The sequence below is a fragment of the Salmo trutta genome, unplaced genomic scaffold, assembly GCF_901001165.1.
Source record: "Salmo trutta unplaced genomic scaffold, fSalTru1.1, whole genome shotgun sequence".
In the NCBI taxonomy this organism is placed as follows: domain Eukaryota; kingdom Metazoa; phylum Chordata; class Actinopteri; order Salmoniformes; family Salmonidae; genus Salmo; species Salmo trutta.
In genome coordinates this window covers 1,459,604-1,485,400 of record NW_021822962.1, presented here as the reverse complement: position 1 = coordinate 1,485,400, position 25,797 = coordinate 1,459,604, and the positions used below count along the sequence as shown (strand labels likewise).

General features: G+C 44.4%; 2 protein-coding genes across 5 annotated transcripts in view; one reads left to right on the top strand and one right to left on the bottom strand.

Moving 5' to 3' along the window:
- Positions 1-13,624, bottom strand: part of LOC115187606 (bromodomain-containing protein 9) — a 19,780-nt gene extending 6,156 nt beyond the window's left edge. Inside the window, exons 1-13 of one of the 4 annotated variants that reach the window (XM_029746570.1) lie at positions 13,449-13,624; positions 12,796-13,016; positions 12,387-12,548; positions 11,852-11,990; positions 11,381-11,438; positions 8,775-8,919; positions 8,226-8,336; positions 6,491-6,690; positions 4,861-4,996; positions 1,887-1,962; positions 1,533-1,628; positions 1,117-1,249; positions 781-892 (exon numbers count right to left, since the gene is read on the bottom strand). In XM_029746570.1, coding sequence (XP_029602430.1) covers positions 781-892; positions 1,117-1,249; positions 1,533-1,628; positions 1,887-1,962; positions 4,861-4,996; positions 6,491-6,690; positions 8,226-8,336; positions 8,775-8,919; positions 11,381-11,438; positions 11,852-11,990; positions 12,387-12,548; positions 12,796-13,016; positions 13,449-13,497 — 1,638 coding nt within the window. In that variant the 5' untranslated portion in view covers positions 13,498-13,624. The remainder of the gene's footprint in view (positions 1-780; positions 893-1,116; positions 1,250-1,532; positions 1,629-1,886; positions 1,963-4,860; positions 4,997-6,490; positions 6,691-8,225; positions 8,337-8,774; positions 8,920-11,380; positions 11,439-11,851; positions 11,991-12,386; positions 12,549-12,795; positions 13,017-13,448) is intronic. The other 3 variants (XM_029746572.1, XM_029746573.1, XM_029746571.1) reach the window with 3 other exon arrangements.
- On the top strand, positions 13,603-22,716 carry LOC115187611 (pachytene checkpoint protein 2 homolog). Its single transcript, XM_029746579.1, has 14 exons — positions 13,603-13,690; positions 14,117-14,210; positions 14,603-14,753; positions 15,417-15,540; positions 15,655-15,710; positions 15,925-16,015; positions 16,268-16,340; positions 16,591-16,654; positions 16,755-16,841; positions 17,302-17,408; positions 17,729-17,882; positions 21,141-21,253; positions 21,401-21,470; positions 21,662-22,716. The coding sequence occupies exons 2-14, from the start codon at positions 14,119-14,121 to the stop codon at positions 21,755-21,757; spliced, it is 1,278 nt and encodes a 425-aa protein (XP_029602439.1). The 5' UTR covers positions 13,603-13,690; positions 14,117-14,118; the 3' UTR covers positions 21,758-22,716.
- Positions 22,717-25,797: the final 3,081 nt, after the last annotated feature.

Sequence of the window (25,797 nt, the reverse complement as noted above, 5' to 3'; positions counted from 1 at the left end):
TGATGGTGTCCCCCAGACGGGACCCACACGGTGTGCTTTAGGAACAGTGTGCTTTAGGAAGTCATGTGTGACGGTGTCCCCCAGACGGAACCCACACGGTGTACTTTAGGAAGTCATGTGTGACGGTGTCCCGCAGACAGGACCCACACGGTGTGCTTTAGGAAGTCATGTGTGACGGTGTCCCCCAGACGGGACCCACACGGTGTGCTTTAGGAACAGTGTGCTTTAGGAAGTCACATGTGTGACGGTGTCCCCCAGACGGGACCCACACGATGTGCTTTAGGAAGTCATGTGTGACAGTGTCCCCCAGACGGGACCCACACGGTGTACTTTAGGAAGTCATTTGTGACGGTGTCCCCCAGACGGGACCCACACGGTGTGCTTTAGGAAGTCATGTGTGACGGTGTCCCCCAGACAGGACCCACACGGTGTGCTTTAGGAAGTCATGTGTGACGGTGTCCCCCAGACGGAACCCACACGGTGTGCTTTAGGAACAGTGTGCTTTAGAAAGTCATGTGTGACGGTGTCCCCCAGACGGGACCCACACGGTGTGCTTTAGGAAGTCATGTGTGACGGTGTCCCCCAGACGGGACCCACACGGTGTGCTTTAGGAAGTCATGTGTGACGGTGTCCCCCAGACGGGACCCACACGGTGTACTTTAGGAAGTCATGTGGGACATTGTCCCCCCCCAGACGGCCCGGGTCAAAGGTAGAGCCCTAGATAGGGCATAGGGGGCCATTTGGGGCCCAGCCTGTATGAGTGGTTAATGGGGTACAGACCTGTCTGATCTGGTAGACAGCCTTAGAGTGATCCCCTGCAGTCATCTTATCCAGCAGCCCGTCAACCAAACGCTTAGTAACGTTCCCACAACCTTTAACAAACTCCTGAATACTGGAATGAGGAAGGAGACAGCATTTACACAGTGTATATATACTACAATGTTAAGGCTTTTTCATACAGCACGTTAGATGTGCACTGCAGGTAGGGTTGCAAAATTGCGGTAAATTTCCCCAAAATCCCAGGATTTCCTTATTATTGCATCCTGATTCCATGAATGGTCCGATGGGAACCCTAACTCCAGTAATGATGCGAGTGCTGCTACAGCATTGACTAACCTGAGAGCACACTGTACCCCAGTCTCATCCCCGTAGGCTGAGTACAGCAGGTCCATCTCATCAGGCAGCAGGTCTGGGTAGATGGAGTTGTTCTGCAGGGTCTGGGTGTTATAGGTACTGCTCAGGAACGTCACTACACACACACACACACACACACACACACACACACACACACACACACACACACACACACACACACACACACACACACACACACACACACACACACACACACACACACACCGAGCAGAAGAAGGAAGCCTTGGAAGAAATTCTCTCTCATCATAGCCAACATTATGAAAGACAGAAACTAGAACTTCTAAGCAGCAGGAGGTCACATTGACTTTTTACATTGTCAGGACATGTATCAAACGTGTTAGCTAACAGCTAAGCAGCTTTGCACTTTCTATACATACCCTTGTGTCTCCTGTCATCTTTAAAACCCAGTGTTGTTAATCCAGGTAGGAGCTTATTGGACAGAGAGCTCAGGTCCACAGGGTGGGTCTCCTCCTCTGGGAAGCAGAGACAGAACAGGTACTTCCCTCTGTGTCATGTAGTACAGAACATCTTGGACATTTATCAGATACAGTACATCTATACAGGTTCTATATATGTGTCCCAAATGGCAGCCTATTCCCTATGTAGTGCACTACTTTTGACCAGGGTCCATAGGGCTTTGGTCAAAAGTAGTGTACTATATAGGGAATAGGCTGCCATTTGGGACTGTGAGTTTCCCACTGGATAATACCCTAGAAAAGTAGGGAACAAACCTTTTGCTTCTGGATTCAGCTGATTCACTACAGTGTACAACAGATTACCATCAGGCTCTTTCCTCAGGTAACCCATCTGAAAATACAGGGACACAAGAACCATGTGGTCACAGGGACACTAGAACCATGTGGTCACCGGGACACTAGAACCATGTGGTCACCGGGACACTAGAACCATGTGGTCACAGGGACACTAGAACCATGTGGTCACCGGGACACTAGAACCATGTGGTCACCGGGACACTAGAACCATGTGGTCACCGGGACACCTAGAACCATGTGGTCACCGGGACACTAGAACCATGTGGTCACCGGGACACCTAGAACCATGTGGTCACCGGGACACTAGAACCATGTGGTCACAGGGACACTAGAACCATGTGGTCACCGGGACACTAGAACCATGTGGTCACCGGGACACTAGAACCATGTGGTCACCGGGACACTAGAACCATGTGGTCACCGGGACACCTAGAACCATGTGGTCACCGGGACACCTAGAACCATGTGGTCACCGGGACACTAGAACCATGTGGTCACCGGGACACTAGAACCATGTGGTCACAGGGACACTAGAACCATGTGGTCACCGGGACACTAGAACCATGTGGTCACCGGGACACTAGAACCATGTGGTCACCGAGACACTAGAACCATGTGGTCACCGGGACACTAGAACCATGTGGTCACAGGGACACTAGAACCATGTGGTCACCGGGACACTAGAACCATGTGGTCACCGAGACACTAGAACCATGTGGTCACCGGGACACTAGAACCATGTGGTCACCGGGACACCTAGAACCATGTGGTCACAGGGACACTAGAACCATGTGGTCACCGGGACACTAGAACCATGTGGTCACCGGGACACTAGAACCATGTGGTCACCGAGACACTAGAACCATGTGGTCACCGGGACACTAGAACCATGTGGTCACCGGGACACTAGAACCATGTGGTCACCGGGACACTAGAACCATGTGGTCACCGGGACACTAGAACCATGTGGTCACAGGGACACTAGAACCATGTGGTCACCGGGACACCTAGAACCATGTGGTCACAGGGACACTAGAACCATGTGGTCACCGGGACACTAGAACCATGTGGTCACCGGGACACTAGAACCATGTGGTCACCGAGACACTAGAACCATGTGGTCACCGGGACACTAGAACCATGTGGTCACCGGGACACTAGAACCATGTGGTCACCGGGACACTAGAACCATGTGGTCACAGGGACACTAGAACCATGTGGTCACCGAGAAAACTGAACATAGATCAACCCTGGTATCCACTTTAAATATCCATCTATTAAACCTGACTCAAAGCCAGGGATTCGAACCAGCAACCCTCCGCTTCTCTAACCTCTAGGCTAGCAGTCATATCTGATTAAAACAGACACTGTTGTATTGAGTACAGTACCTTGGGCTTGGGAATATAGCAGCTGATCATTATATACAGTGTTAATCTTGATTTAACACGTTTTTGATTACTACATGATTCCATATGTGTATTTCATAGTTTTGAAATCTTCAGTATTATTCTACAATGTTGAAAACAGTAAAAACAAAGAAAAACCCACTTGAAGAAACCTTTGACTGGTAATGTATACACTACCGGTCAAACGTTTTAGAACACCTACTCATTCAAGGGTACTATTTTCTATATTGTAGAATAACAGTGAAGACATCAAAACTATGAAATAACACATTTGGAATCATGTAATAACCCCAAAAAGTGTTAAACAAAATCAACATACAGAAGATAGCCCTATTTAGTAAAAGACCAAGTCCATATTAAGGCAAGAACAGCTCAAATAAGCAAAGAGAAACGACAATACATCATTACTTTAAGACATGAAGGTCAATCAATACAGAAAATGTAAAGAACTTTGAAAGTTTCTTCAAGTGCAGTCGCAAAAACTATCAAGCGCTATGATGAAACTGGCTCTCATGAGGACCGCCACAGGAATGGAAGACCCAGAGTTACCTCTGCTGCAGAGGATAACTTCACTAGAGTTACCAGCATCAGAAATTGCAGCCCAAATAAATGCATCACAGAGTTCAAGTAACAGACACATCTCAACATCAACTGTTCAGAGGAGACTGCGTGAATCAGGCCTTCATGGTCGAATTGCTGCAAAGAAACCACTACTAAAGGACACCAATAAGAAGAATAGACTTGCTTCGGCCAAGAAACACGAGCAATGGACATTAGACCGGTGGAAATTTGTCCTTTGGTCTGGAGTCCAAATTGGAGATTTTTGGCTCCATCCGCTGTGTCTTTGTGAGACTCCGTGTGGATGAACTGATGATCTTCGCATGTGTATTTCCCACGGTAAAGCATGGAGGAGGTGGTGTTATGCTGTGGGTGTGCTTTTCTGGTGACACTGTGATTTATTTAGAATTCAAGGCACACTTAACCAGCATGGCTACCACAGCATTCTGCAGCGATACGCCATCCCATCTGGTTTTGGACTATCATTTGTTTTTCAACAGGACAATGACCCAACACACCTCCAGGCTGTGTAAGGGCTATTTGACCAAGAAGGAGAGTGATAGAGTGCTGCATCAGATGACCTGGCCTCCACAATCACCCAACCTCAACTAAATTGAGATGGCTTGGGATGAGTCGGACCGCAGAGTTAAGGAAAAGCAGCCAACAAGTGCTCAGCATATATGGGAACTCCTTCAAGACTGTTGGAAAAGCATTCCAGGTGAAGCTGGTTGAGAGAATGCCAAGAGTGTGCAAAGCTGTCATCAAGGTAAAGGGTGGCTATTTGAAGAATATCAATTTGTTTAACACTTATTTGGTTAATACATGATTCCATATGTGTTATTTTATAGTTTTGATGTCTTTACTATTGTCTACATTCTAGAATAATAGTGAAGAATTAAGAAAAACCTTGGAATGACTAAGTGTCTCCAAACTTTTGACTGGTACTATATATATATATATATATATACCTTGGAGTTAGGCATGTATCGGTTGATGCGGTCGTGTGCTTCATCTGCAGCGTGCTCCACCAGGGCCAGAACGTGTTCCTCCGCTGTGCTGTCAGTCAGGCTGCAGGCGTTCCCCTCTGGCTCATACAGGTAACAGCTGGGACCACAGAGATGCACAATGTTACTCCACAGATCACTGGTTAATACAGGTAACTCCTGGGACCACGTTCTGCCGCCCTAGGCGAGACAAAAAAAATGCCGCCCCTACAAGAATAGTCCCAGTAAGCAAAATTACGTTGAAAAGACGTCTAAAATAGGTATTTTTTCCAGATGTTAAGGTTTAGGTTCTGAATAAAAGGTGATTTTCAGTTCTAAATGAAAGCTGAAAAGATTATTTAAATTATTTAATTAATAGAGATATATTTTTGGGCCAAATCAAGGCTCCTCCAGACCGGACAAAATCTGAAACAAACAGAAGTGTATGATGGGTTCAGAGTTGATCCAGACTGGACTAGAACACAACGTCCGTGTAAATCAAGGCTAAATCAAAAAAAGACGCCAGCATCGGTCCGTGCTTACTGAGGTATAGTGGCTTTATTCATCCTGATTCCTGTCACTAATCAATATGTCTCTTTAAGCTCTGAATATCAGCTACCCAACTTCATCAGAAGGAGTTATCCTGAGCCTATTTGCAATGTGTTTACACAGCGGGAAATGCAGAAGTGTTTAATGTTTTGCTATGATCAGCTCGTAAAAAAAATTGATGGATACAAACATGAAACCACTGACCATGACAATTTAGCCCACGGGATGAAACTCCTGGACAAAAGTTGTGAGTAGCCTGATTGTCCATTTTACTTTGACCTGTCCTGTTTTTTTTTTTTTACTTTGACCTGTCCATGTCTGTTAACATGTCAGCACTTTTTTGTTTTGATTAGGCACCATTTAGGCTATTTGATGGGAGAAACCTGCACGATATAAAACGTTTCCATCTCATTACATTGTCATCCATTATATCTCCAGCCTGTAGCTACAGAAAAGGACACCTACTCTTTCTACCTATATCTGTTACATGATGGTAGATTATTTTATTGACGGAATGTTGGTGGTGCTCCGCAGAGACCCTGGAGAGGCATGCTGGGAATGGACAAGATAAATATTTTGAGACTCTTCCTTTGACAAAGTGGGCACTGCTTATCATAGGGCGGAATCAGCTCTCACCTAAAAAGCCCTTATGCCACTGACTGAGAAAATGTCATTGTTTTTGGGCAGAATTATGTGAGGTTTTATGTGTTGTTGGAAATGCGTCTTGGTCAGTTTAGCTCAGAAATTGCTAAACTCATAGGCGGCTGCCTAATCCTGCCTAATGAGCGGGCCGGCCCTGGCTGGGACCACAGAGATACACACTGTTACTCTACAGTTTATGGTTATGTAGCATGTTGGATGGAACATGTAGGATACATGAGTCCTACAATGAGCACCATACAGCAGTGGTTTATGGGTCTCATCCATCACATTGTACCAAGCCTGGGATAACAGAAGGGACTACATGAGCAATGACGTCATGTGCACACATGGAGTACATGATGCATGAGACCAACATCTACCGAAGTCAAGACACTGGACTAGAGAGTAGGCCATTCCATTCTACCTGATGACTTCCTTCATATCTTTGATGTCTTTGGGCTGCTTCTTGGATTTCTTGGCCGACGCCGACTCCACGGGCATGGGGATGACCTCCGGAGGGGGCTCCTCAGACGCCACGTCCTCGTCCCCTAAAATGGCCGCCTGCTGAGAGAAATCCATGTCCTGCATGAAAGACATGCTGCGCTTCAGTGCTAACAGCCGCTCCTGTAAACAGAGCAGAGCCACAGAAAAAGAGCCAGAGAGAGAGAGAACCACAGAAAGAGAACCACAGGGAGAGAAAGAGAACCAAAAGGAATTGCTTTATACTCCATCTGCCACAACTCAGCCAGAGAGTGATAGGATGGCTGGTGGGATGGGATGGCTGGTGGATGGGATTGTCTGGTAGGATGGCTGGTGGGATGGCAGGATGAGATGGCAGGATGGGATGGCTGGTAGGATGACTGGTGGGATGGGATGGCAGGATGGGATTGTCTGGTGGGATGGCTGGTGGGATGGGATGGCTGGTGGATGGGATTGTCTGGTAGGATGGCTGGTGGGATGGCAGGATGGGATGGCTGGTAGGATGACTGGTGGGATGGGATTGGCTGGTGGGATGGTGGTGGGATGGGATGGCTGGTGGGATTGCAGGATGGGATGGCTGGTGGGATGGTGGTGGGATGGGATTGTCTGGTGGGATGGGATTGGCTGGTGGGATGGGATTGGCTGGTGGGATGGGATGGGCTGGTGGGATGGGATGGCTGGTGGGATGGGATGTCAGGATGGGATGGCTGGTGGGATGGTGGTGGAATGGGATGTCAGGATGGGATGGCTGGTGGGATGGTGGTTGAATGGGATGTCAGGATGGGATGGCTGGTGGGATGGTGGTGGGATGGCTGGTGGGATGGCTGGATGGGATGGCTGGATGGGATGGCTGGTGGGATGGGGGTGGAATGGGATGTCAGGATGGGATGGCTGGTGGGATGGTGGTGGGATGGCTGGATGGGATGGTGGTGGAATGGGATGTCAGGATGGGCTGGCTGGTGGGATGGCTGGATGGGATGGTGGTGGAATGGGATGGCTGGTGGGATGGTGGTGGAATGGGATGTCAGGATGGGATGGCTGGTGGGATGGCTGGTGGGATGGTGGTTGAATGGGATGTCAGGATGGGATGGCTGGTGGGATGGTGGTGGGATGGCTGGTGGGATGGCTGGTGGGATGGGGGTGGAATGGGATGTCAGGATGGGATGGCTGGTGGGATGGCTGGATGGGATGGGGGTGGAATGGGATGGCTGGTGGGATGGTGGTGGAATGGGATGTCAGGATGGGATGGCTGGTGGGATGGCTGGTGGGATGGGGTGGTGAGTCTAACTGCAATGGTGATGATTGTTAGGAGGGAAAACATTGATCAAACATCTTGAGTCACACGTCTGCCTTCTATCTGCTTAGTTGTTCTACAGTCTCCTGAATGCTCCAGAAATATACAAGGACGTTACAGTGTGGTGTGTCTGTTTGAAGTAAAACTACACAGAGGCAAATCTGTTTCACAAAGCCAGAGAGGAAGAAGAATGACCAACATGTGAAATGACATAGAGAGAACAGAAAAGGACAAGACAAGGGGAAACAGGACTCCACCAGTGAAGACATCTGTCACAGGAAAGGGAAATACATGAAATGGATGGGTTATGAACATCAACATGCACAACAAATCATACACTGACAATGACACCTCCATCTCTACTTGTAGAGACACTACTCATTACTTTGCTCATCATCTTGAAGCCAGTGTGCAGCAGTTTCTTGGCAGCCTTGTAGTAAACGGTCTCTGGACGGTTATACACCATGGCATTATCACACATCAGCTTGAAGTCCGCCTGCAACAGAGGAAGCAACCGCTTTACAACAACAAGCTCTCCGTCACTCACTTACAAATACAAAACTCATACAAATACTTCAACACAAATATTTGTTTCATTGAAGCAAATAAATATCCTCCTTTGAAAATACGATCAATGTTATGAATGTGACCATCATGTACAGCACACACATTCCTTTCCACAAGTTATATCAACGTGATAATACCAAGGCTCTTTCACAATTCATCTTTCCCTGATTCCTGTATCTTCTATCCTTGTCACCTTGTCAAAATGCTCAAGGGGAGGCACGTTGGACCTTCTCCTCCAATACAGTTGAGAAAGAGGTGAGGAATCACTGAAAGACGTATTGAGGTACATCTCAAAATTCTAATCATGACAGTTCCTGTGATCTGTGATGGACAGATCGCCATGTGGTCGCTTGTAGCATCACCTCACCTTGAACTCTGTGACGGTTTTGTACTCGTTGTCTGTGATCTTGTCGTTCATGGTGCTGAAATCCATGGGGTGTTTGATTATCACAGAGTAACCTGGAGCGATGGCGTCTGTTACTGGGAAAGTGAAGAAGCCATGGGCATCCTTCCTGGAAAGACAAGACAAACAGAATTCTTAGTACCGACTGAACTGACTTTCATGTCACCAACAAGCATAATCCAGAGATGTTTGTGGATCTGTCACTGAACACATTTACATGCGCACAGTATTCCGGATAGTAGCTCATATCCCACTTAAGGTCTTATTCGGGGAAAGCTGTTTACATGCACCTTTGATATCTTGCTCACGAGTATCACTGTGGCCATGAATAAACAGAATAATCCTCATTTAAATTCATATGGGTTAAATGGAATAGTAACTGAAATCTGGACACTGACTGTAGGCTTATAACTTCTCATATGTAGAGTAATATAATATTAACTCCTGCAGAATTATGCATTTCTTAAAGTAAAATTATAAAACAAATGCTAATTTTGTCTCGGGAACAAGAGTGGAGAAATATGATTGAATTCTTTCAGCATCTCTTGAGAAAATGTGACTGTGCGTGTAATATTTGACACGGTTATGCAAGCAGACAGTACTTCAACCACCTAAAATAAGCACCTAAGATGAAAGGGAAAGAGGGAGACCTAGTCAGTTGTACAACTGAATGCATTCAACTGAAATGTGTCTTCCACATTTAACCCAACCCCTCTGAATCAGATGGAAGACTTATAAGCAATGTTTCATGGTTTTCTCAGCTTTTCATTTCCTTAAAACCGGTCAAACGGATGACATTTGGACATTTTGCACAGGACCAATCTTTCCAGTGTTTTGGTGTTATTGCGTTTTCTCCCTGGTCCCTAAATGCAGAACTAAAACGAAACAGACAATGTTACCGGTGTTAACTAGATTACTGATGCATTCCTTCTATCAGTGTAAGACATTCTGGTGAGCCCTACTTTATTTAGTCTCCTGGGGAAACAAGACATGACAGAAAACAAGCTGCATGTATCTAACTATAGTTGACAAATGGCCTACCAAAATGTAGGAAATTATAATATGGCCTACCAAAATGTAGATAATTATAATATGGCCTACCAAAATGTAGGAAATTATAATATGGCCTACCAAAATGTAGGAAATTATAATATGGCCTACCAAAATGTAGGAAATTATAATATGGCCTACCAAAATGTAGATAATTATAATATGGCCTACCAAAATGTAGGAAATTATAATATGGCCTACCAAAATGTAGGAAATTATAATATGGCCTACCAAAATGTAGATAATTATAATATGGCCTACCAAAATGTTGGAAATTATAATATGGCCTACCAAAATGTAGGAAATTATAATATGGCCTACCAAAATGTAGGAAATTATAATATGGCCTACCAAAATGTTGGAAATTACAATATGGTCTACCAAAATGTAGGAAATTATAATATGGCCTACCAAAATGTAGGAAATTATAATATGGCCTACCAAAATGTAGGAAATTATAATATGCGCTACCAAAATGTAGGAAATTATAATATGGCCTACCAAAATGTAGGAAATTATAATATGGCCTACCAAAATGTAGGAAATTATAATATGGTCTACCAATTGTCGGAAATTATAATATAGCCTACCAAATGTTGGAAATTATAATATGGCCTACCAAATGTGGGAAATTATAAGCAGAAACTTGTCTAAATTGGGGGTGAAAGTAGCCAGTAGGCTATATGGTCCAGTATGGAGTACAGCTAAATGATTTATTATGGTGGATGGAACTGCACAGGTAGCCTACATTCTGAAGTGAATTGTTTGATGAAAACATCATCACACAACACTCATGATATGTGAAACTGAGCCTGACAGCGCAGAACGTGAAAAACAACACTCATGATATGTGAAACTGAGCCTGACAGCGCAGAACGTGAAAAACAACACTCATGATATGTGAAACTGAGCCTGACAGCACAGAACGTGAAAAACAACACTCATGATATGTGAAACTGAGCCTGACAGCGCAGAACGTGAAAAACAACACTCATGATATGTGAAACTGAGCCGGACAGCACAGAACATGAAAAACAACACTCATGATATGTGAACCTGAGCCTGACAGCGCAGAACGTGAAAAACAGCACTCATGATATGTGAACCTGACAGCACAGAACATGAAAAACAACACTCATGATATGTGAACCTGACAGCACAGAACATGAAAAACAACACTCATGACATGTGAACCTGACAGCACAGAACGTGAAAAACAACACTCATGACATGTGAACCTGACAGCACAGAACGTGAAAAACAACACTCATGATATGTGAACCTGAGCCTGACAGCGCAGAATGTGAAAAACAACAGTAAACGGGATGAGATGTTGACATGCCACAGTATCCCGTCTAAGATCAGCATATCCCAGGCATCTTATCCTGGTTTTTCATAACCAGGATACAAACTGATATGTTAATACGTGTCAACTCAAAAACAGAATACTTGAGCATTCCGAATAATAACAGGATATTGGTGTTCATGTAAACGTGGCCAATGTTGTCAGAGAGCCTTACCTCTGAAGCTGGCGCAGGAAGTGTTCCAGGAGCTGCTGTCGAGGGGTGCACTCACTCTCTGAGGGAAGAGACAAACATACAATCACAACCTGTTTTACATTAGCCTTTAACACCTCAGATTACTATGGGTGTACAATGTATGTTATGATTAAGCAATAAGGCCAGAGGGGGTATGGTATAAGACCAATGTACCACGCTAAGGGCTGTTCTTACACATGACACAATGTGGAGTGCCTGGATACAGCCCTTAGCCGTGGTAACAAACCCCCGAGGTGCCTTATTGCTATTACAAACTGGTTACCAACGAAATTAGAGCAGTAAAAATACTTTTTTTTTGTCATACCCGTGGTATACAGTCTGATATACCACAGCTGTCAGCCAATCAGCATTCAGGGCTGGAACCACTCAGCTTATAATCAGTAATAACATGTGTAATAACATAACAACACAAGAGAACAGCTAGATTATTACCCGGGGCTGTCCTGCAAGCCCTGACAGGCCGGTCTCCTTGTTGCTCCACCTCTACCTTGATGTTGGGGTGAAAGTGGTCCATCACCTCTGGCTCCATCTCAGACCTCTCCCTCTTCCTCTTCTTCTCCTCCTGCTGCTGCTGAGACAGACCTCATTAAACTACTGGAGATGGCCCTATGATCTCCTATCTATTATGGTTAGGGTTAGTGTTACTGCTGCAAGTACAGTGTATGAATGAGTAATTACAATACATGCTTGACTGTAGCAACGGCAGTAATGTACAGTGTTGCCAAACACTGTATTATTTACTTCACTATCTCCTATGGGACCAGGAGGTCTCCAGTTCCACTATCTACTGTAGGACCTGGAGGTTTCCCGACTATGTGATCTCCAGGAAAACATTATAGGCTCTAGGGATCAAGTAAGCTTGCTGCAAGTAAGCATTTCATAGGATGCTGTATACCATGTGTATCCTGTACATACGACTAATACAACTTGAAACTTGAGTAATTAAAACCCCAAAAACGTGTCTCACCTCAAAACTAATACCAATGTTTGGTATCTTTGGCAGCATGAAAGGCTCGACTGCCACACCAGTGTGACTGGGCACAACACTGGGCAGGCCTACACCACTGGCAGAGGCAGTAGCAGCCTCTGATTCATTCTGCTCCCGCTCTCTCTTCTTCCTCTTCTCCTCCTGTCAAAGATTACACATTCATTGATTGATTATTGTTTTTTTGTCCTTAAATAACGACCTAGCTCACGACCTAACGTCATGTTATATGGTATTCTTTATATGAAAGGTTAACTCCCAAGTTGCACCATATTCGCTTTATAGTGTGCCCACCTTCTTACCAAGGCTCATATGGGTCTGGCCAAAAGGAGTGCACTATATAGGGAATAGGGTGCCATTTGGGCCAGACCCTTGTTCCCCTCATACTCACCTTCCGTCTTCTCCTCTCCTCATCATCTACGTGTTTGTCTTTCTCCTTCTCAGACTTTTTCTTCTTCTTCTTCTTTTTGTCCTTGTGGCGCTCTCGTTCATGGTCTGACCTGTCGTCGTAGTAACTGGAGTCATGGCCGGAGCCTGAGAGTTCTGTGATCTCACTTCCTCCCACTTTGAGCACCAGCTTCAGCTGCTTCTCAAAAGGCTTGTCCTCACAGTCTGAAAACAGAGACCACATTTAGCTGAGTGATGGGTCATACCCAGTGCAAGATCAACAAGCATGATGTGTCATCATCCTAGCAGAAGATGTGGTGTGTGTTACTGTGTAATAAGTGATGATAAACATTTGCTACCCATCATAGATATCTATCTGCAGGGCAATGCTACCACTACGACAGGATAAACTGGCTAGCTGGCGTTAATGCCAATATGATGCATACTCAATCTTCATAAGACCTGATACACATCCGTCATAATATTTATTGGTAATGCTTATGGCAGCAAGCAACATAAGTTGAGGAATAGTAAGTTAGCACTAGCACTGCAGGACGATTCAGTCAGCTGGCCAGTAAGTAGGATAACGTTAACTGCTAGCTAGGCTAGCAAAAAGGGACAAAGCCAGGCTTTGAATTGTTTTCTTTGCTCACTTACCATCAACTGTTCTCCACTCCGGCTTGTGCTTTTTATGCTTCTTCCCCATGTTTGTTGTGTTTAAATTAAGCGAAAGCGTCTAGTAATTAGGTATCTGTATCTAATAATTGTTTGCATTAAAATGCGATCCATACCCCGATAACCCGGAAGTACATTTCCCACAACAACGCATCTACTTCAGGTTCAACAAAACTGCGCGCTAAATTCGAATGACGTTCAGTCCATTCCGTACCAAAACTAAGGTAAGCAATTTTGTGTAAACTTCTTGAATGAAAGCTTAACAAAATAAATGACGAATCGTAATAGCTGTATTACACACGTAACACTAGTAACATCACGTGCTAGTGAGATCTAGCAACAGAATAAAGCGTGTCACTCTGCGACTTTAACTAGTAACGTCCGTGTAGCTAGCGAACATTAGCTAGGTAGCTAAATGCTGTGAGCGTGATGCTTTGCATTGAATGTGTTGTTGTCATACTAGCTAGCTAATTATACTTATTTTGTTGTAAGTTCTAAAGGCAGATAGTTGATAAGTACTTCTTATGCATGTTGGTGATGTCAACATGTCATGTGTACTGCTGCCGAGACATTACATTAGACTGAGCAAGGAGTTATTGTATTTCCACCCGAAAATGATTGAATTTTGACATACATTTTAATCTCTGAAGGTATGGAGGGCGACAGAATGGAGGTAGGGGATCTGAAGCAGAACCCCAACGACATGAACAACATCCATGTGGAGGTTCACGTCAAATCTACCAGGTTCTAACTAGCTAGTGTATCTTCAAAAGCTCTATTCACACTGAACTGGTATTACAGTACTAGGGAAGGAAAGTGTCCCAAATGGCACCCTGTTCCCTATAAAGTGCACTACTTTTGAAAAGGGCCCTCCCTAAATAGTGGGCCCTGTCAGCCCTTGTCAAGAGTAGTGCACTATATAGGGAATATGGCTGCCATTTGGGACACTGTCCGTTATGTAATGATTTACCCCAGCATGTTAGTCTTTTCAAAGTTGTATTCATGACATGCTTCCATTCCTTTCTCCTTGTCCCTAACAACACTGCTCTCTGTCGTTCTTTGCCTCTCTCTCTCTTTCTCTCTCTCTCTCTCTCTCCTCTGTCTCTCTCTCTCTCTGCGTATTACACTGACTACAGCACTGCGAAGAGGTCTGACGTGAAGATGCACGTCTTGACCCTGCTGAACCGTCATCGCATGGTGTTCGGGGCTTACAGGTGGACAGAGTTTGACGAGGACTTCCTTATCAAACACGTCCAATCAGTGGCCATAGTGGATGCTGAGAGAAAAGTGAAGTACTGTGACAGCCTGCCGTCATGTACTGTTGTTCTCATTCTTCCCTCTCTCTCTAGCTGCTTAGATAATGTCCCGTAGGAACTCACTAGAACATACAGTATGTCTTAGTGGCACATTAATAAGACATTTTCAGCTGTATGTTAATGCAACATGGGATGAGTCGGGTGGGTATAATTTGTGGAACGTTCCAACAGCAATCTGTTCCAAAAACTTCGTAAGTAACAAGGTTGCCAACAGACAACGACAAGTTGTATAGCGGCAGAATAAGATACCTGGTAGGGAGTGGGCTATTTCATTAAGGTTTTCACTCACCACATTTATTCTGAAAAATGTCTGTCCTCACTCTGGTAGCCTATGGACAAACATCAAGAATACGCTAAGTGGTTGGTTGATGCCTATTCGGCAGCTAGTTAGCTAGGTGAATTGATCATGCTACTTTGTATGTGTTGTTTGTTGGAAACCTTGTACTTTACAAAGTTTATGGAACAGATTCCTGTTGGAACGTTCCACAAACTATACCCACCCGGATGAGTCCCAAATGTCACCCTATTCCTTATCCAGTGCACTACTTTAGACCTGAGCCCTGTGGGCCCTGGTAAAAAGCAGTAGTGTACTATAAGACACATGTCTGATGTTTGGGTTGTTTTCCTCCTGCAGCCCATAGATCTGAAGAGCTGCAGTCTGTCCATCCACATCTTCACCCTGAATGATGACGGGCCCAGCACTCTGAACCTGGAGGAGGAGGAGCTCTCTGCAGCCAATCACTGGCTCTTACCAGCCGGTGGGCGGGCCCATGTTAACAGAGATTCTACTAATTGACTGTTCTATATGTAGTTCTATGGTTGTTTTCTTCTAAATCGATTCATATACATCATTACACCCTTGTGTCTTTCAGCTGAGTTCCATGGCATCTGGGAGAGTCTGGTGTATGAGAGCGGGGTCAAAACACAAGTAAGAAACATTTAGGATACGTTCCAAATGGTGCCCTACGGGCCCCATAGGGCTCTGGTCAAAAGTAGTGCACTACATAGGGCATACGGCTTCATTTGTGATCAACCTTAATACCCTTGTGTTATTAACAGAGTGTTATAGATAGATGCCAGTGGTACTACATTGATTGAATTATTTGAACTCCATGCTGTCGTCTTCCTCTTTTCCCCTCTAGCTGTTGGATTACGTCTCAACCACAATTTACTTCTCTGACAAAAACGTGGACAGCAACCTGATCTCATGGAACCGAGTTGTCCTGCTTCATGGTAACAGAAACAGGATCTTGTTAACTTCACACATGAATATAATAATATATATGATATTATGATATAATACGATAATAAAATATAGTAGTAACTTTGATATTAATGTATAATATCCTATTATTATTCCAATCCTCAATATGCTGTATATAATATGCCTCAAATATGGATGTGTCAACTATAATGCACATACATGTGATATCTGTAAAAAGCGATATGATTTAGATTGTGTGTGTATATTTGTGGCCACATTAGGACCCCCGGGCACAGGGAAGACATCTTTGTGTAAAGCTCTGGCCCAGAAGCTGTCAATCAGACTATCAAACCGGTAAGAGAGAGCTCTCACTCTGAGGAAAGGGCTTTGGCAGAATCTTGTTGTGGAATGTTTTTCACCACCTCCACCACGTACTGTATTCCCCAACGTAAATGTACATATTGTCCTGGTTTTACCTTGTATTTTAACTTCAATGTTTTGTCCCCTATTCATCAATGCAATATCCATGTATTTCAGTGTCTTATGACGTCCATGTGGGTTCTATCAACTTTAACTTCAACTTCCTGTCCTATTCTTCCTGCAGGTACTCTTATGGGCAGTTTGTTGAGATCAACAGCCACAGTTTGTTCTCCAAGTGGTTCTCTGAGGTACAGTTGGCTCTTCCCTCTTCTCGTCTTATTGAATTTACTGGAATAAATGATTATTGGTATTGTTTGACTGTAAACAGGTCATGCGTCTTTCTTCCAGAGTGGTAAACTGGTCACTAGGATGTTCCAGAAGATCCAAGAGCTGATAGATGACAAGCAGGCTCTGGTGTTTGTTCTCATCGATGAGGTAAAGCATGAATAGCCTACAACAGTGGTCCAGAGCTTTTCCTGGTCAGGAACAACTCCAGGCCCCAGTTAACTCCTACAACTGAAGGCCCACTTAACTCCTACAACTGCAGGGCCCAGTTAACTCCTACAAATGTAACTGCGGGGCCCAGTTAAAGCCTACAAATGTAACTGCGGGGCCCAGTTAAAGCCTACAAATGTAACTGCGGGGCCCAGTTAAAGCCTACAAATGTAACTGCGGGGCCCAGTTAAAGCCTACAAATGTAACTGCGGGGCCCAGTTAAAGCCTACAAATGTAACTGCGGGGCCCAGTTAAAGCCTACAAATGTAACTGCGGGGCCCAGTTAAAGCCTACAAATGTAACTGCGGGCCCAGTTAAAGCCTACAAATGTGACTGCAGGAAGTTAAAGCCTACAAATGTAACTGCGGGGCCCAGAGTAACTCTGTTGTTTGATGACCAGGTGGAGAGTCTGACAGCAGCGCGGAACGCCTCCCAAGCCGGAACGGAACCCTCAGACGCCATCCGAGTGGTCAACTCTGTCCTCACACAGCTGGACCAGATCAAGCGGTCAGTCAGACATGTTCAGTTCATCTGCTGTGGTGGGTCACACATTAAGCCCCATAGATTCAGAGGCAACAACTCATGAAAGCACTGTTTAACATGACTTCCTATTACTGGTCAAAAGTAGAGCACTATGTAGGGAATAGGGGGCCATTAGCCCTATGGGCCTTGGTCAAAAGTAGTGCACTATATAGGGAATAGGGGGCCATTTGAGATACATACATGTTCTCTACAAGCGGCTGTGGAATTCTACCACTTCATCCTCCGTCCTCCAGTGTGTTGGTGTGTATGTGGTTTAGCCCAGCTGATCTTCCTGTATATCCCAGGCATCCTAATGTTGTGATCCTGACCACCTCCAACGTGACAGAGAAGATAGACCTGGCGTTTGTGGACAGAGCTGACATCAAGCAGTACATTGGCCCTCCATCTGTAGAGGGCATCTTCAACATCTACCTGTCCTGCCTGGAGGAACTCATGAAGGTAAAAACACACCAACATCTCTCTGTCCTGCCTGGAGGAACTCATGAAGGTAAAAACACACCAACATCTACCTGTCCTGCCTGGAGGAACTCATGAAGGTAAAAACACACCAACATCTGTCTGTCCTGCCTGGAGGAACTCATGAAGGTAAAAACACACCAATATCTCTCTGTCCTGCCTGGAGGAACTCATGAAGGTAAAAACACACCAACATCTCTCTGTCCTGCCTGGAGGAACTCATGAAGGTAAAAACACACCAACATCTCTCTGTCCTGCCTGGAGGAACTCATGAAGGTAAAAACACACCAACATCTCTCTGTCCTGCCTGGAGGAACTCATGAAGGTAAAAACACACCAACATCTACCTGTCCTGCCTGGAGGAACTCATGAAGGTAAAAACACACCAACATCTACCTGTCCTGCCTGGAGGAACTCATGAAGGTAAAAACACACCAACATCTCTCTGTCCTGCCTGGAGGAACTCATGAAGGTAAAAACACACCAATATCTCTCTGTCCTGCCTGGAGGAACTCATGAAGGTAAAAACACACCAACATCTACCTGTCCTGCCTGGAGGAACTCATGAAGGTCAAATCAAATTTATTTATCGTACGTCAGCTGATATCTCTAAGTGCTGTACAGAAACCCAGCCTAAAACCCCAAACAGCAAGCAATGCATGTGAAAGAAGCACGGTGGCTAGGAAAAACTCCCTAGGAAAAACTCCCTAGAAAGGCCAAAAACCTAGGAAGAAACCTAGAGGAACCAGGCTATGAGGGGTGGCCAGTCCTCTTCTGGCTGTTCCGGGTGGATATTATAACAGAACATGGTCAAGATGTTAAAATGTTCATAAATGACCAGCATGGTCAAATAATAATAATCATAGTAGTTGTCGAGGGTGCAACAAGCACGTCCGGTGAACAGGTCAGGGTTCCATAGCCGCAGGCAGAACAGTTGAAACTGGAGCAGCAGCACGGCCAGGTGGACTGGGGACAGCAAGGAGTCATCATGCCAGGTAGTCCTGAGGCATGGTCCTAGGGCTCAGGTCCTCCGAGAGAAAGAAAGAGAGAATTAGAGAGAGCATATTTAAATTCACACAGGACACCGGATAAGACAAGAGAAATACTCCAGATGTAACAGACTGACCCTAGCCCCCTGACACATAAACTACTGCAGCATAAATACTGGAGGCTGAGACAGGAGGGATCAGAAGACACTGTGGCCCCATCCGATGATACCCCCGGACAGGGCCAAACAGGCAGGATATAACCCAACAATTAGGAGGCCTGCGTCTTGTGACCGTAGCGTACGTGTAGGTATGTACGGCAGGACCAAATCGGAAAGATGGGTAGGAGCAAGCCCATGTAATGCTTTGTAGGTTAGCAGTAAAACCTTGAAATCAGCCCTTGCCTTAACAGGAAGCCAGTGTAGGGAGGCTAGCACTGGAGTAATATGATCAAATTTTTTTGGTTCTAGTCAGGATTCTAGCAGCCGTATTTAGCACTAACTGAAGTTTGTTTAGTGCTTTATCCGGGTAGCCGGAAAGTAGAGCATTGCAGTAGTCCAGCCTAGAAGTAACAAAAGCATGGATTAATTTTTCTGCATCATTTTTGGACAGAAAGTTTCTGATTTTTCAATGTTACGTAGATGGAAAAAAGCTGTCCTTGAAACAGTCTTGATATGTTCTTCAAAAGAGAGATCAGGGTCCAGAGTAACGCCGAGGTCCTTCACAGTTTTATTTGAGACGACTGTACAACCATCCAGATTAATTGTCAGATTCAACAGAAGATCTCTTTGTTTCTTGGGACCTAGAACAAGCATCTCTGTTTTGTCCGAGTTTAAAAGTAGAAAGTTTGCAGCCATCCACTTCTTTATGTCTGAAACACAGGCTTTTAGCGAGGGCAATTTTGGGGCTTCACCATGTTTCATTGAAATGTACAGCTGTGTGTCATCCGCATAGCAGTGAAATTTAACATTATGTTTTCGAATGACATCCCCAAGAGGTAAAATATATAGTGAAAACAATAGTGGTCCTAAAACGGAACCTTGAGGAACACCGAAATTGACAATTGATTTGTCAGAGGACAAGCCATTCACAGAGACAAACTGATATCTTTCCGACAGATAAGATCTAAACCAGGCCAGAACTTGTCCATGTAGACCAATTTGGGTTTCCAATCTCCCCAAAAGAATGTGGTGATCGATGGTATCAAAAGCAGCACTAAGATCTAGGAGCACGAGGACAGATGCAGAGCCTCGGTCTGACGTCATTAAAAGGTCATTTACCACCTTCACAAGTGCAGTCTCAGTGCTATGATGGGGTCTAAAACCAGACTGAAGCGTTTCGTATACATTGTTTGTCTTCAGGAAGGCAGTGAGTTGCTGCGCAACAGCTTTTTCTAAAATGTTTGAGAGGAATGGAAGATTCGATATAGGCCGATTAGTTTTTTATAATTTCTGGGTCAAGATTCGGCTTTTTCAAGAGAGGCTTTATTACTGCCACTTTTAGTGAGCTTGGTACACATCCGGTGGATAGAGAGCCGTTTATTATGTTCAACATAGGAGGGCCAAGCACAGGAAGCAGCTCTTTCAGTAGTTTAGTTGGAATAGGGTCCAGTATTCAGCTTGAAGGTTTAGAGGCCATGATTATTTTCATCATTGTGTCAAGAGATATAGTACTAAAACACTTTAGTATCTCCCTTGATTCTAGGTCCTGGCAGAGTTGTGCAGACTCAGGACAATGGAGCTTTGGAGGAATACGCAGATTTAAAGAGGAGTCCATAATTTGCTTTCTAATGATCATGATCTTTTCCTCAAAGAAGTTCATAAATTTAACACTGCTGAAGTGAAAGCCATCCTCCATTTGCGAATGCTGCTTTTTAGTTAGCTTTGCGACAGTATCAAAAAGAAAACTGTCTGTCCTGCCTGGAGGAACTCATGAAGGTAAAAACACACCAACATGTGTATTTAATGAATACAGTAGGACCTCTTTGGGAATGGAGGTCATTTGGAACACTGAGTTGTCTGTAACTTTGAAATGTGCTGAAAAATGTGTCTGTCTATAACTGTGGGGTTCGTATCTTTTGAGTTTCTACCGTAGGATACAGTTCTTCTGACCAAAGTTACTGAGCTGTCCTTTAACTGACATGATTGTGTTCAGTACCAGGGTCTTCACAAAGGTGTTGCACCGAAACCTCAATAAATACGCAGAGGTAAAAATCATGTGTGTGTTATTTTTCCTTTTTCTACGTTGTGTCTAGTGCCAGATCGTGTACCCCAGACAGCCACTGCTGACCATGTTTGAGCTGGAGACCATGGGCTTCAGGGAGAGCAAGGTGTCAGAGCTCAGCCTGGTTCTCAGGAACATCGCCATGTGAGTCCCAGTCCTCTGTAGCGCTGCCGTTCATATCTCAGACCTGCCACCAAGCTACTTCCCTTGAGAAGTGTGTGTGTGCGTTGGATTGTATCAGAGTAGAATTGAATGATGTTTTATGCTTATTTCTCTTGTTGACTTTTCCAGAAAGAGTAAGGGTTTCAGTGGAAGAGCGCTGAGGAAACTACCCTTTTTGGCCCATGCTCTTTTTGTGAAGGTTTGTAGACGTTTTCAAATGTTTCACGCAGAATGCAAACAGTTTTAAACATTTTTTTTTTTTTAAACATTAATTCAATGGGAAGATATTTTGATCTAAAATAAACTGTAGTATTTTCATATGGAAAGAGTGCTTCTCATTGCGTTCCTATGCAACACCAATCTGACTTGTCTATGATTCCTTGTTACCAGACCCCGACTGTGTCCCTGGAGAGGTTCCTGGAGGCCATGGACCTAGCAGTGGACAAACAGATAGAGGAGAGGGACAACCTGGTCAACTGTCTGTGATCTACAGTGGCACTGTCTCAAATAGCACCCTATACCCTTTATAGTGTCTGTAGGGACCTGGTCAAAAGTAGTGCGCTAAGATGGAATAGGGTGCCATTTGGGACTTGTCTCAGACAGTCTGGACCTGTTTTACCCAACGGTTGATTGAAACTGTCTCTTCTGGCATTTCATGTACATTTTATTTCCTGGTTAAACAATATACATTTATAATCATATTTTTCTAACCACAATGTTGACCAAACCAATTTAGTTTTCTCGCAGACAGTGTGTGAAAGGAAAGCCATTTTACCATTAGAGTACTATATTAAAGATGGCAGCCATCAAGCAGTCAGCCATGTTCTGTGGAGACTTCCTGAAGTCTGTGTTGCTACTGCCCAGCGTCATCAACATTAGGTGCATTCTCAGCACATTTTAAAAAGCAACAGTATGAAGCTTGAGATGCAGTCCTCTCTTGATACGTGTGACTATACGGCTTTCATTTCCTAACCCAAGACAGCGTGTCCCGAATGGCACCCTCTTCCCTATGCAGTGCACTACTTTGGACCGGGGCCCATAGGGCTATGGTCAAGCGTAGTGCACTATATGAGGGAATAGGGTGCGACATGGGAGACGCCCCATATGTTGTTTACAGCACATGTATTCATTACTCTGTCTGCTTGTCTGATGTTTTCTATGTGAGCATGCTGTTTCCTATAAGTTTCAGTAGGTGCTATTAGAAACAGTCTTTCTGCTATTGTAAATGAATGCAAATGCCCCAAATAGGAGAGCTTCAATGGAAATGTACAAATTCTGATTTAATTTCTAAATCCCTGGATGTTTTTTTGATACTCAAGGATGTTCCATGTATTGTATGCTGCCATCATATGGTCTTTTCATTCAAACTCAGGATACACATGTTCATAACTGACCTTGTTTATTTATACACTGCTCAAAAAAATAAAGGGAACACTTAAACAATACAATGTAACTCCAAGTCAATCACACTTCTGTGAAATCAAACTGTCCACTTAGGAAGCAACACTGATTGACAATACATTTCACATGCTGTTGTACAAATGGAATAGACAACAGGTGGAAATTATAGGCAATTAGCAAGACACCCCCAATAAAGGAGTGGTTCTGCAGGTGGAGACCACAGACCACTTCTCAGTTCCTATGCTTCCTGGCTGATGTTTTGGTCACTTTTGAATGCTGGTGGTGCTTTCACTCTAGTGGTAGCATGAGACGGAGTCTACAACCCACACAAGTGGCTCAGGTAGTGCAGCTCATCCAGGATGGCACATCAATGCGAGCCGTGGCAAGAAGGTTTGCTGTGTCTGTCAGCGTAGTGTCCAGAGCATGGAGGCGCTACCAGGAGACAGGCCAGTACATCAGGAGACGTGGAGGAGGCCGTAGGAGGGCAACAACCCAGCAGCAGGACCGCTACCTCCGCCTTTGTGCAAGGAGGAGCACTGCCAGAGCCCTGCAAAATGACCTCCAGCAGGCCACAAATGTGCATGTGTCTGCTCAAACGGTCAGAAACAGACTCCATGAGGGCCCGACGTCCACAGGTGGGGGTTGTGCTTACAGCCCAACACCGTGCAGGACGTTTGGCATTTGCCAGAGAACACCAAGATTGGCAAATTCTCCACTGGCGCCCTGTGCTCTTCACAGATGAAAGCAGGTTCACGCTGAGTACATGTGACAGACGTGACAGAGTCTGGAGACGCCGTGGAGAACGTTCTGCTGCCTGCAACATCCTCCAGCATGACCGGTTTGGCGGTGGGTCAGTCATGGTGTGCGGTGGCATTTCTTTGGGGGGCCGCACAGCCCTCCATGTGCTCGCCAGAGGTAGCCTGACTGCCATTAGGTACCGAGATGAGATCCTCAGACCCCTTGTGAGACCATATGCTGGTGCGGTTGGCCCTGGGTTCCTCCTAATGCAAGACAATGCTAGACCTCATGTGGCTGGAGTGTGTCAGCAGTTCCTGTAAGAGGAAGGCATTGATGCTATGGACTGGCCCGCCCATTCCCCAGACCTGAATCCAATTGAGCACATCTGGGACATCATGTCTCGCTCCATCCACCAACGCCACGTTGCACCACAGACTGTCCAGGAGTTGGCGGATGCTTTAGTCCAGGTCTGGGAGGAGATCGCTCAGGAGACCATCCGCCACCTCATCAGGAGCATGCCCAGGCGTTGTAGGGAGGTCATACAGGCACATGGAGGCCACACACACACTACTGAGCCTAATTTTGACTTGTTTTAAGGACATTACATCAAAGTTGGATCAGCCTGTAGTGTGGTTTTCCACTTTAATTTTGAGTGTGACTCCAAATCCAGACCTCCATGGGTTGATAAATTGGATTTCCATTGATTATTTTTGTGTGATTTTGTTGTCAGCACATTCAACTATGTAAAGAAAAAAGTATTTAATAAGATTATTTCTTTCATTCAGATCTAGGATGTGTTGTTTAAGTGTTCCCTTTATTTTTTGGAGCAGTGTATATAAAACATTGGATTATTCAACTCTTTAAAACACCCTTTGACTCATTTTGAGTTTGTCAAATACACTGCCCACATGATAAACATGTGATTTCATCATGATTGGCTAACAGGTCATATTCATTAGTGCACACTGTAGCAAAACCTTTTGCAACAGAAGCCTTATTCCAAGTTCTCTAATCTACAATGTGATGTCAAGGATTCTGTTGCAAAACACTTTGCTTTGGTGCACTAATGAATATAACCCTCTGTTTCTGAATTAGCCCAGACCTGCCTTCCTCCTGATGAAAACAAGCCCAGATTCCCCCCCAGGGTGAAATTCCCCTTTTAAGTGTGAAGGGGGTTAATGTGTCTTCTAGAACCCAATGCCCTGTGGTGTTCGACCACTGGGTGGCGCAATAACCCAGTTCTCCTGTCCTCCAACCCTGTAATGAACTTTAATGTCCTCCTGTTTGTTCTGTAACTGATATCTAACAGCTATTTACCTTTATTAATATCTGGCCATAGCTTTGTGTTCCCTGCAGAAATTCAACAAGGACATTTCCAATTAAACCAACTACTGACCATTTGAACACAAACCTTTCTGATTGGTACAGTAGAACAATATCACCTGATGCTGAGTTACAGTAACTACCTGTTGTACAGCTCACTGATAACTGATCATAACAATACTGTAGTAACTTCCTGTTCTACAGCTCACTGATAACTGATCATAACAATAATGTAGTAACTTCCTGTTGTACAGCTCACTGATAACTGATCATAACAATACTGTAGTAACTTCCTGTTGTACAGCTGACTGATAACTGATCATAACAATACTGTAGTAACTTCCTGTTGTACAGCTCACTGCTAACTGATCATAACAATACTGTAGTAACTTCCTGTTGTACAGCTCACTGCTAACTGATCATAACAATAATGTAGTAACTTCCTGTTTTACAGCTCACTGCTAACTGATCATAACAATAATGTAGTAACTTCCTGTTGTACAGCTCACTGATAACTGATCATAACAATAATGTAGTAACTTCCTGTTGTACAGCTCACTGATAACTGATCATAACAATACTGTAGTAACTTCCTGTTGTACAGCTCACTGATAACTGATCATAACAATACTGTAGTAACTTCCTGTTCTACAGCTCACTGATAACTGATCATAACAATAATGTAGTAACTTCCTGTTGTACAGCTCACTGATAACTGATCATAACAATACTGTAGTAACTTCCTGTTCTACAGCTCACTGATAACTGATCATAACAATACTGTAGTAACTTCCTGTTGTACAGCTCACTGATAACTGATCATAACAATACTGTAGTAACTTCCTGTTCTACAGCTTACTGATAACTGATCATAACAATACTGTAGTAACTTCCTGTTCTACAGCTCACTGATAACTGATCATAACTATACTGTAGTAACTTCCTGTTCTACAGCTCACTGATAACTGATCATAACAATACTGTAGTAACTTCCTGTTGTACAGCTCACTGATAACTGATCATAACAATACTGTAGTTTACTGTATGACCTAAAGACCACCAGT

Coding starts and splice junctions, on each gene's coding strand:
- LOC115187611 (XM_029746579.1), top strand. CDS start 14,119: ATGGAGGGCGACAGAATGGAGGTAGGGGATCTGAAGCAGAACCCCAAC. Junction 14,211..14,602: donor GTTCACGTCAAATCTACCAG/GTTCTAACTAGC, acceptor CACTGACTACAG/CACTGCGAAGAGGTCTGACG. Junction 16,016..16,267: donor CCGAGTTGTCCTGCTTCATG/GTAACAGAAACA, acceptor TGGCCACATTAG/GACCCCCGGGCACAGGGAAG.